We start from the raw sequence: 12,598 nt of genomic DNA on the forward strand, positions 1-12,598 counted from the left end.
ACGTCACATAGCAGCCTCTGCCATCAGCGTGTGACATGAGGTTTAAAAAGGCGAGAAGTGTCATACAAGGTCTCCTGAGGGTTTTCTATAACTCGACATAAAAAGTCTACAAGCTTTTAAATGATATAAGATCACTGTGGTTTTAATCTGTTGGTACAAAAGCATCTTAATCAACATACAAACTTTACTTAATGATTCCAGCTCTGCACAATTTATCATTTGACCTCACACAAAACACACAGCACAAAAACAAATTTAAAGAGTGTTCAACAATGTGCACGAGACCCTCCCCTCTGGTTAGAGGCCGCAGTCTATCAGAACCAAAACCTCAGCCACAAGAGCAGTTTCTTCTTCCCCTATGCTGCCAGCCTCATCAATAACGCCCCCCCCCAACATAAGCACAGACTCTCATCCAGCCCCACAGTCTGAGGACATCACAGTAATGTGAAGGCTGAAACTGAATCTAGGCGTTACATTAAGGCACACTGGACTTGAATATTTTCTGTTGACACTGTTTCTGACTGTAAATCCTGCAGATGCCTGCACAACTGCACAGCTCCTCTTTTGCCCCTTGTTTTGTGTTTTTACATTTTCATATATATCGATTCTTATTCTATTTAAGTTCTCGGTCAGCAGGAGCTCTGCTGTTTTAGAGCTTCTTATTATCATTGCTTTAGTCATTGTTTTGCACCAAAACACCAAGTCAAAGTCCTCGTATGTGTAAATGTACTTGACAATAAAAAAAACTATTCTGATTCTGATACAGAATTTTACGGAGCCACTGAGGACAAAAATAATCAGTCATGTTCCACAGTGTTTTAAACCATGTGCATGGATTTGCAGTCCAAAATGTGCACATGAAGGAAAATGTATTAAGGAGTTTCTGTCATTGGACCAAATGGAAAACCCTGACATCAACAACGCCGCCATCCCAGTGGCCAGTGTGAAACAATGCTGAAACACCAAAAACAGCAGCTCCTTGAGTAGTCTGACGTTGATGCCAAAAGTTAATCAATTTCCATGTAAAATGCAGAACTTTACAGCAGTTTGAAACATGTTTACTACATGGTAAAAATGTTTGTAAAAATTCCTCTATTCATGACAGACACAGGAGAAAAGATGCCCTCTAATGATTAGTTGAAAAAGGTAAATAAGCTGCTCAGCGCTCCATCATTCAGTTCCTCTTCTCTGTTGAGTCGTTTAATGTCGACTGTTTTCTGTTTCAGCTCATCTCCCTTCTCTTCTTTACTCAAAGCTTCTTCCTCACGTGGAGTCCAATCAAATGTTTTGGGTTAATATTTCTCTTCTTAAGTTTCTTCTTCAGACTCCATACTAACATCTCCCTCTTCCTCATCCAGGTACCGTTTTAACCTTTGGAGATGAGCCTCACGGCTCTGTGTTTGTAGTGGTTTGATCCTCCATGTGTCATGTTGAGGTTTATCAGTCTCTCCATCCTCATCTTCCTGCAGTGCCTCTTGACCCTCAGCTCCTCCCTCTCTGAATCCTGTTTGTATATTTTCTTTCTTCCTTCGAGTTTCAATTTCAGCTCCTTCATCAGTTTCTGACCCCTCATCTCTTCCTTCTCTACCCTTTACTTTTAGCTCCTCTGTGACTCTTCCACCTGGTTTAGTAGATGTTTTTCTGCGTTCAGCTGCTCGTCTGATTCTTTCTTCTCGTAGCCTTTGATATTTGCTTTGTGTTTCCATGACCTCTTCTTGATTTTCATTACTGTCTGCTCCTTTGTAAGTGTCCCCTGCCTTCTCTTCTGTTGTTTTAGTGAGGGTACTTTGGTTTTCTTCTTGTTTTCTTTTTCCTCTATCCTCAGGTTCTGTCTGACTCCTCTCCTGTTTCCTGTCTTCTAAAAGAGGCTGGTCCTGAATTCCCCTTTGTTGGTTGATCATCATGTCATCCTTAGGTTTTCTTTTTTTCATTTCTGACTGAAGCTTCTCTTTGCTCTCTCTATCTGCCTTCAGTTTGATTCCTTTCTCCTTTTGCTTCTTCTGTCCTGTCGAGCCAGAGACTCCTTTATTTGTCTGCTCCTCCCTATAATCCATCTTTGGTCTCTCTTTCTCAGTTTTTGTCTCTTTCTCGTCTTCTTCACTCACTGCCTCTTTCTGTGTCTCTTCCCTCTCTAACTTCTGATCAGTGTTGATGTGTTTTATTTGTATTGAAAGTCCTGAATCATCTCTAACTGGTTTCACTGTCTCCTGTTCACTCTCGTCTCCATCATTTGTTTCTCGTCTTTGTCCCTGTTCCTGCTCTTGGTTTGTTTCTTCTTCTTTTAGAATCACAGGTAGATCTGTTTCCTTCATTTCACGTTTTCCTGCTGCAGAGACGATGTCTTTTACTGGCTCTGGTTCTGTCACAATCTCATCTTCAGTCTCACTCTTTTCTTCTGTTTTGTCAGCATTGTTCTCTTCTTCTTTAACTGAAATGAGTGGAAGTTTTTCTTTTTCTCCTTCATTCACAACCTGAAATCTTGTTTTATCACTTTTAGATGTGACTAGCTTTTCTTCCTCAGAGTGTTCACTTCCATCCTCACGTCTCGTCTTCTTGTTTTCTGTGAAGACACAAAAGATGGAGAAACTGGTGAAGTTTTTGAATAAAAGCTGACCTCATCATAAATGGATGTATGCAAATGAAACTAAAACTAAATGCTAATCACTTCTTGAACTCTAGTCTCATCAATACATCATCAAACGTCTGCATGACTTCATAAAACCTTTAGGAGTCTTACAATCAGAAGACTGACAGTTTGTCACTTACTGAATTTCTTTTGTCTCTGTCTCCACACAACAAAGATGATCACAGGAATGAACAGCAAAGCAGCACAGCCAATCACAGCACCGATAACAACATGAGTACCAGGAGGACTGGGAGGACTGGGAGTAGGGACCACAAAGAAATGATCTGAAATAGAAGAAACATTTGTTTGTATTTACTGTTTATCTTGATAATTACATCATTAAATAATGAATGACTTATATTTACCTGGAATAGTGAGGTGCTTCTCTCTGGTCTGGTTGATCTTCCTCTGTGTGACTCTACAGGTGAACTTCCTCCCATGTCTCTTCTCCACAGTCACTCTGCTGCTGACAGTGTAGAGACCATCAGGACCTCTGACTGTCTCAGTGGGTTCAGCAGAGAGGAGGTTTCCCTCGCCGTCCAGCCAAAACATCTCTGGCTCTGGATACCAGTCTGCAGACTCACACTCTAACAACACTCCATTGTTGTTTTTGGTCATCTGAACAACAGGTGAGGAGACAGAACCTGTAGAGGAGAGAATTCTTACATCGGAAATGTGGAGTTGAAGTCTGATACGTCATCAGGAACGCCCCTCTGAAGTCAGAATTCTGACCTGGAAACTCGGAGAACCTTCAGTAGCTCGAGTTAAATCCAACATGGCTGCTACATGCATCAACAGTAACATTTAAGATGTTTCAGCTTTGTTGGAGCCAAATGATGTGTTTGTTTTGTGTGATGCTATTTTCCTTATGGTTGTGTGTGTTGGCCCTCTACTGGGCACTATGTGTAGCCTGGGCCGATGCTGTGGTTAAAGCAACGCTCCAGGTGAGGTGGGACAGGTGACTGAATGGAGGCAAACAGTTTTTCTACCGTGTCAGTCTGTCAGAGTTAAACGCATCCAACGCAGATTTGTTTGTTTTATTTATAGACATCGGTTTGTCATATTTTCCTTTATTGATAAAAAGTGTTTAAAAATAAATGGATTGAAAAATCCAAATCACAACATCAATGGACTGTGTTAATTTCTTCGAGCTAAGCACGCGTCCGAAAGCTTCCACATTCATCCCTCAAGTAACTTTTCCAAACAATATTGGGTTTGTTAAAATTGGTCACTACAAGCTTTTTGAGTAATTTAGTCAATCACACTGATAGTATTGTGAACATGTTGTCATGTTGTTTCTGTGTGCAAACTATCACGTCGTGTGTCGTTATCGTCTGGACAGATAAACACTTTGAAAGCACCAATGCAAGATTTGGATGCACATATCCTTTCTAACATATTCCTCTCTCATCAGCAGCAAATCCACGACCGCTGCATGAACATTTATTAAATAATCATAAAAACATGTCCTCTTACCTACAACAAGCTGAACAGTGGAGGTTTTTGACAATGTAGGCAGGAAGCATTTGTATCCTCCCTCATCAGAGACTTTAACTTTGGAGAGTTTCAGTGAGATGTTTCCCTTCTCCAGCTCATCAATGAACACTGATGTTCTTCCACTGAAGGACGGATGTTTTTTAGTCTTCAGTTCTTCGCCGTGACGCCACACCAGGATAAATCTGGGGTTCAGGTCAGGTCTCGCCCACTCCACAGTCATGTCAAAAGCATTCATGACGGGGTCCAGGTGACATGGCAGAATAACGTCTTCACCCACCAATGAAACTACTGGCTGAGATGGAACGATCACCTCAGACTGAGCTGCAAACAAACAGGGATTCATTTTTTATTCCTACAGCTCAGCAAATGTGAGCCATATGGTGTTATTAGAAGGACATACTTAAACTTTAATAATTTAAATAACTCTTCATGTCAACATGAACCACACTGTTTGTAATGTTTGCAACTTACCTCTACATGAGTTCATCAGGGCGAGGAAGACAACAGTGTAGAACACCAGGTCAGTGAAGGCACCATGCTGATAGTGAAGGGACCGTCTGTTGGAAATGTGAATCATCCTGGAGCTCTGAAAAGTAAAATACAGCATGATAAAACATTAAAAAAGACGATACTGAGGAGCACTTAAAAAGCCTCTTGCAGGTCGGAGACCACAGTTAATCAAACTGTAGGTAAATAAATGAACGTCAGTATGGGGTGATGGTGACCTCAAAGCCCTCAAGTTAATTTATTAGAATGGTTTATAAACATGATTTTGAAGGGTTGACTTGTTTGGGTTGTTAGAACAGAAATCTGTTTCTGGGTCTCTGAGACTCCACATGTGTTTTAATAATCTTTTTGAAAATCTGTGATGTGATACGACCTCGTGTGCAAAACTTACCTCTGTGAATTTCTACATTTTATTATCAAATCATAAACAAGAACATTTGAATTAGTCTTGTTGCACTTGTAAAAAGTTTGTTCAAACCAGCTTTAGAAATAAATTCCACTTGCACTAACCCGAATCAATAACCCTTAATTAGCTACTAGTGAGTATTTTTAACTGCTGAGTTTGTAAGAAGTTGTTTATAATTCATATTAGTGGAGCAAATAAACTGGACACTGAGCGTACATTCAGTTAAATATCATCAACGGACACATTTCTGCTTTAATAATCATATTTTATCAAAGTTTATCTGCAGAACAGCTCAGAGAAGCAAAAAAAACGGGGTAAACATCCACTGCACTCACTGAAGGTCTTTGTGCTATTTCTTCTTTTTAGTTACTAATAAGAACACATGCAGTGACCATTGCTTCATATATTAAAGGGGACTTATTGTGAAAAATCAACTTTGACAGTATTTGTGGACATTTATTTGAGTAACCTGAGCAGTGTTTCCCCTACCATTATATTAGGGGGGCGGCCCGCCCCCCCTCTGAAGATTTTTTTTTTTTTTTTTAAGATTCATTTTTGGGCTTTTTGTGTCTTTATTGTAGAGATAGGATAGTGGATAGAGTCGGAAATCAGAGAAAGAAGAGAGAGAGAGAGAGAGAGAGAGAGAGAGAGAGAGAGAGAGGGAGGGGGAGAGAGAGAGAGAGAGGGAGGGGGAGCGATAAGTTCCACTGTCCGTACATGCATCAAAACTGAAGTTTCTCCTGGCTCCGTTTTAAAAATGTTAATGTACAGCTGCTTGCTGCTGATTCTGTGCTGAACTCCAATAAATAACAGAATATCTGTTAATGTAGGCCTACAGCTGCTTGCTGATGTTTCAGTACTAAACTATAACAGAATGTCGAGTGGAACTTTTCTAACATGAGGCGTACTCCTGTTGTTGTTTATGTCTGTGTACGTTCGAGCATAAACTAGATTAATTTAGAGGGGAAAACACATTTGATATAAATACAACCCAATAGATACAAGACAGATAAAATAAGAGTATGATCAAAATAAAATGTTGTTTTATGCTGAACGGGTGTTTTTTTTATATTGTGGAGATTTCTTTGCGTACCATCACAGGGAGTCCTGTGTACTACCATAGTTTGAGAACCACTGATTTAAAGAGACACACACACCAAAACGGAGCGTTCTGAGAGAGCTGGTTTATACAGGGTCACAAACCTCCTCTGGGGCTTGATTCATGTTATATTTTGACCAAAGAACAGCACAGATGTTTCATTTAGACCACAGGGGACTGTTTGAAAAGATGGAGAAGGGGGATGATATGTCCTCTTTAAACACAAACTAGATGCCATACATCCAGGTTTCTAGCTGTGTCTAATTTGAAACCCCTGTCCCTGGCTAAGCTTTGAGATAAATCCTCAGGAGGTGTGAGCATGAATGTCTGTATGACCCTCTCTGTATAATTATTAACAAGTCCTCCTGTGTCCTTCACTCTGCACGTTTTAAACAAACAGTTTAGTTTCACATTGATTTGGAAAAAAAATCAGCGACAAAGTGAATTTAACAATATTTAAACATAAACGGACAGTTTGTCATTAGATAGACTTAAATGTTTTATATAAAGACCGTTTTAAATAATGAAGGCTCAGCAGGAAGTTCACCACCTCTCTGTCGTCACACTGTTAAAGTTTGTCCCGGTTACCGACGGAGTAAAAGACTCAAATCAAAACCAGCTGCTGGTTATAATCGGACTCGGAGGTATTTGGTTTGAATATATTGACTCATTAAATATAAACAATATGACTATAGGCGACATGCATTTTAACTTAATCTCGTAAACACATCATGGGAGCGTCTGTTGCACAAAGAAAACAGAAAGTCTAGTCTGCATGTTTAATCTTTAAACAAAGAGAAATTGTTTTTCAGCGTGTTATAAACCCAAAATGAACAAAATTAATTCAAACATATTCAAACCTGTTGGATCGTTGTGGAAGTCTACCGAGGACTCTGATGGGTCAAAGTCTGATAAAAAGAGATAAGCAGATCCTCAGATCACCTGTAATAAAAAGGTGTGTTCACGTTTCATCGGCTTTATGAGCTTCAGTGGACGTGACCGTTCATACCGTTCAATGAAGGATTAAAGGCTTCAGAACTTCAGCAAAGTCAGAAAGTTATTCACAGATTCAGCTTTCGTTTTTTTTCAGAAATGTTTGTTTATATCTTCCATCAGGTGTTTTGCATCGTCTGAGCTATAACATTTGATTGAAGCTGCAAACTTAAAAAACGTCTCAAATTTTCATTAAATCAATCTGATTGGTTGAATTTGGTTGGAATTTGGGTCACCGTTTTTCAGGGAGGAGTTGGTGTTGGGTCCTGAGGCTAGACAAGTTGAGTACCACTGGTCTTGACCCCTCTCAGGGACCGTCTGCAAATTGCAACACTGGAAAAAAAGATGTTAAAAAAATATTAAATGTTTCATCCTGGAAAGGTGAATTAACTGTAAATAAAATCACTGTATACATATATGATCTCATGTTGTTTGTACTACACTTCTTAATTTGAAAAATATGCTTTATCAAAACTCATTTTGAATAATTTTTAATAGAAATAATTTTCAATAAATCCCATTTATAAGCTGTAGAGTGAAAAAGGTCATTAGGTCGGGGGTTATGTGATGCAGGCCTCGATGCCCTCTCCTCCTCTTTCCTGCTGCAGCTGAGAGTATGACTATGTTTAAGCACTCTGTCAGTGTTACAGCTGCAGAATGAGAGATGTTTGAGGGTTCATGTCCAGACAGAAAAAATAACTCAGTCCCTTCTGAATTTTTGCAAAATAAGTAAGAAGGGTAAGAAGTTAGACCCTGAAGCCTCTTCTCCAAAAGAAGTAGAGTATGTATGTTTGTCTTAGTAGGTGTTTTTGTTTAATTAGCACATCATAAATGAGTTGAATGCTTTTATTCTCTCTATCCAGACAGGAAGCTGCAGATGATTAACAGGAGAAGAGAGAGAGAGAGAGAGAGAGAGAGAGAGAGAGAGAGAGAGAGAGAGAGAGAGAGAGAGAGAGAGAGAAAGGGATCAGCAGAGGACGAGATAGAAACCTTGCAGACACTACTGATTAAACTGAAATGTGTGAGATTGTTGGAAAACATTTTGTTATATAACATCAAACTAATTTTAAAATAGATGCATTATACTTTTTTATCATAATCTCATCATAACATTTTTAATAGTGTGAGAACAGGAAGTTCTTAAGTGTTTAAAACAGACATCCCCTAAATATTTTTGTTGTTTAACAATGTGGTCTCAAGTACTGTAGGTGTTATTACCTATTTTCGCCACAAGATGGAGTGTACTACTTTGTGAGTCCTTCTGTGTTTATTTCTGCATTGATTTGGATGTAAATAAGGAGACCACTCTGAATACAATGATATCAAAATAGAGGTATCAAAAAAAATCCCCACAAAGTCTTCAGACCAACCACATCGTACTAAGCTAGATTTAATAAAAAATAAACAAATAGTTTGATACAGTGACAGTTGATAAGAGGTAAACAGTGTAGAATTACATCGCAAAAAACTGAATCTGAAAATGTGAATTAGAATAGAATAGAATAGAACTTTATTTGTCCACAAAGTGGAAAATTGTCTTCGGCTTCACAAGAATAAGACAGATGACAAACAACACAACATTCAAGCACAGCAGGAAACCAGGAGAGCGCCTGTAGTCCTCGACAACATCACAGTCAGCATGGTTCGTGAATTTAAAATAATAATTTAGTATAATAATAAGCCAGAGTTTTAATACATTTCATAAAGTTATAGGTTTAAAAACAGTAATTTCATAAAACAATGTGCAGTTAGAGTTGGGGGGGGGGTCATTTTCTCCTTTATGAATTTAATAATTTTATTGCATTTGGTACAAATGATTTTTTATAAACATTTTTTGTGGCTCTTGGCAGTCTGAATCGCCGACCTGATGGAAGCACTTCGAACTGGGAGTGCAGTGGATGAGAAGGGTCACTTGTTATGTCTTGGGCTTTCCTTTTAGTGTTCAGTACATGCCTGTCACAAAGTGGCATCTGTGGTTTCCCTATGATTTTACTAGCAGTATTGACCACTCTTGTCAGTTTGTTTTTACATTTAACATCTAAATGCCCGTACCATGCGACCATGTTAAAAGACAAAATACTTTCTACCAGATTCTTGTACACCATTTCAAGAACCTTTTTACTCACCCCAAACTCATTCAGCTTCCTAAGTAGGTGTGGCCTCTGCAGAGCTGTTGTAAAGACATAGTCTGTGTTATCTATGAATTTGAGGTGACTATCGATGTAAGTTCCTAAATATTTAAAGCAGTTTACCTTTTCAACAATTTCTCCCATGATTGTGAGGCAGGAGTCAGAAATATTGTTTTTACTGGATATAACCATTTCTTTAGTTTTACTAATGTTTATCTGTAAAGCACTCGATAGACACCAGTTCTGGAGCGAAGCTACATGATTAAAATACATATTCTCTCCTTTAGTGTCCCCTGCACGTAGGAGGCCAACAAGTGCCATATCATCAGCATATTTGAATAAGCTAAAATCTGAGTCTTGGAATCTAAACTCATTTGTATACACAGAGAACAATAGAGGCGACAAGATGGTGCCTTGAGGTGCTCCTGCATTTAAAACGGTCAGTTCTGACACATTACCATTTAAGCACACTCTTTGTGGACGCTCAGACAGAAAATCTTTGATCCACAAAATTAGACCCCCATTCACATCTAAATCCAAGAGCCTTTTTAAAAGGATATGTGTTAAAAGCAGAGCTGAAGTCGATAAATAACACTCTAGCATAGTTTGTTGTCTGTTGCAAGTGTTTGGTCACTTTGTCAATTAAGGTTACTGTTGCATCATCAGTTCCTCTTGACCTTTTATATGCAAATTGGAGGGGATCAAGATGGCAGGTCACAGCTGATGTTAGGTGCTTGGATACAACCCTTTCCATACTTTTGCATAAAACAGAAGTAAGTGCTATTGGTCTAAAATCATTTAAAAGGTTTGCCCTTGGTTTCTTAGGTACAGGCACTATGTTGGACATCTTCCAGGAGCTGTGCACTTGTCCAGCAGAAGCTGAAACAATTTGGTGATGACACCTGTCAGCTGAGGTGTACAATCTTTAAGTACTCGTCCAGTCAGGCCATCAGGTCCAGGGGCCTTATTTGGCTTTGTGTTTGCAAGGCTAACTGCTATTTCATGCTCTGTTAGAACTATTGGGGCATATGTTGGAATTTTGCTGCAAACCATCTCACATTCTGTATTAAAATCTCCTACATCATATCTGCTATAAAAACATTTAAATCATTCACAAAGGAAGGATTGTTTGTTTGAGTGTTCTTCGGTTTCTTACACTCTCTGCCCATCATAGAGTTAAGGCCTTCCCATGCCTGTTTAGCATTACCCAGACAAAACTGGCTCTCTACCCTGTCTTTATATTCCAATTTTGCTTTCTTTATCTTGGATCTGAGTTCCCTCCTTTTTTCTTTGACTGCATCAGTATCACCGTTAATAAAAGCATGTTTTTTCTCATTAAGACAAATTTTAATATCTTTAGATAACCATGGTCTATTGTTTGGGAATATTCTAACCGTTTTTTTCTGGACACAATTGTTTTCGCAAAATATTATATATGAAGTTATGGTTTCAGTCAATTCATGTACATTTCCACTACAGTCAAAAAACAGTTGCCAATCTGTGTCATCAAAACAGTCTCTCAGCTCCTCTTTGCTCTGCTCAGTCCACAGTTTAATGTCCTTACTCATGGGTTTCTCTTGCTTCACCATAGCTCGATATTTGGGAAGCAGGTGCACCACATTGTGGTCTGACTTACCCAGCGGTGGTCGGCTTACAGCCTTGTAAGCATCAGACACGTTTCCGTAGCACTTATCCAACACACGGGTAGATCTAGTAGGACAATCCACATACTGTTGCAGGTTAGGTAGGTGACTGGAAAGGTCACAAGTGTTGACATCGCCGAGGACAAACACGGGCTGGTCTGAGGAGCGGGTAAGTGCGGTGTTGTAGCTCTCTGTTATTCTTGCCGCTGCCGTCTCATTGTCCGGTCCGGGCACATATGTTAAAATGACAGATTCAGCTTTCGTTTTTTTTCAGAAATGTTTGTTTATATCTTCCATCAGGTGTTTTGTATCGTCTGAGCTATAACATTTGATTGAAGCTGCAAACTTAAAAAACGTCTCAAATTTTCATTAAATAAATCTGATTGGTTGACAAATAGAATTTGGTTCATGGTTATTCAGGGAGGAGTTGGTGTTGGGTCCTGGTGAATTAACTGTAAATAAAATCACTGTATACATATATGATCTCATGTTGTTTATACTACACTTCTTAATTCGAAAAATATGCTTTATCAAAACTAATTTTGAGTAATTTTTAATAGAAATAATTTTCAATAAATCCCATTTATAAGCTGTAGAGTGAAAAAGGTCATTAGGTCGGGGGTTATGTGATGCAGGCCTCGATGCCCTCTCCTCCTCTATCCTGCTGCAGCTGAGAGTATGACTATGTTTAGGCACTCTGTCAGTGTTACAGCTGCAGAATGAGAGATGTTTGAGGGTTCATGTCCAGACAGAAAAAATAACTTTTGCTTAAATAGTGCCCAATTATTGAGAGATCATGTTGACATGCTTTTATTCTCTCTATCCAGACAGAAAGCTGCAGATGATGAACAGGAGAAGAGAGAGAGAGAGAGAGAGAGAGAGAGAGAGAGAGAGAGAGAGAGGGATCAGCAGAGGACGAGATAGAAACCTTGCAGACACGACTGATTAAACTGAAATGTGTGAGATTGTTGGAAAACATTTTGTTATATAACAACAAACTAGTGGTAAAATAGATGCATTATACTTTTTATAATAATCTAATCATAACATTTGAATAATAGTTTGAGAACAGGAAGTTCTTAAGTGTTTAAAAACGCCTAAAGTATACCCTAAATATTTTTGTTGTTTAACAATGTGGTCTCAAGTACTGTAGGTGTTATTACCTATTTTCGCCACAAGATGGAGTGTACTACTTTGTGAGTCCTTCTGCGTTTGTTTCTGCATTGATTTGGATGTAAATAAGGAGACCACTCTGAATACAATGATATCAAAATAGAGGTATCAAAAAAGTCTTAACCAAAAAGCCCCACAAAGTCTTCAGACCAACCACATCGTAGTGAGCTAGATTTAATAAACAATAAACAAATAGTTTGACACAGTGACAGTTGATAAGAGGTAAACAGTGCAGAATTACTTTGCAAAAAACTGAATCTGAAAATGTGAATTATGAGCGTCCATGTAATACATCACACTAATGGTAACCAAAATGCACAGAAATGACATCATCAGACAATAAATGATGAATGAAAGAAGTTGTAAAGTGAGTTTGAGGTCCACATTTCATGCTCATTGTTAAGTGTGACCTCAGATCAGTCAGTCACTGAATTTTAAAAATGTCTGCCATGTTGGTGGATGCACTGGTTGGCATTTTGATAAAACTTAGATGAAAAACCTCTAATAATAATTCCACATCTCGTT

General features: G+C 38.7%; 1 protein-coding gene across 1 annotated transcript; it reads right to left on the reverse strand.

The window, feature by feature from the left end:
- Positions 1-126: 126 nt before the first annotated feature.
- On the reverse strand, positions 127-7,135 carry LOC109975413 (golgin subfamily A member 6-like protein 22). The gene is made up of 6 exons (XM_065950524.1): positions 6,996-7,135; positions 4,595-4,709; positions 4,103-4,444; positions 2,992-3,270; positions 2,767-2,910; positions 127-2,560 (listed from the first exon to the last, which is right to left on the reverse strand). Exons 2-6 carry the CDS (start codon positions 4,698-4,700, stop codon positions 1,308-1,310), a joined length of 2,124 nt encoding a protein of 707 aa, XP_065806596.1. The 5' UTR covers positions 4,701-4,709; positions 6,996-7,135; the 3' UTR covers positions 127-1,307.
- Positions 7,136-12,598: the final 5,463 nt, after the last annotated feature.

Source organism: Labrus bergylta, chromosome 2 (assembly GCF_963930695.1).
Source record: "Labrus bergylta chromosome 2, fLabBer1.1, whole genome shotgun sequence".
NCBI classification, from domain to species: domain Eukaryota; kingdom Metazoa; phylum Chordata; class Actinopteri; order Labriformes; family Labridae; genus Labrus; species Labrus bergylta.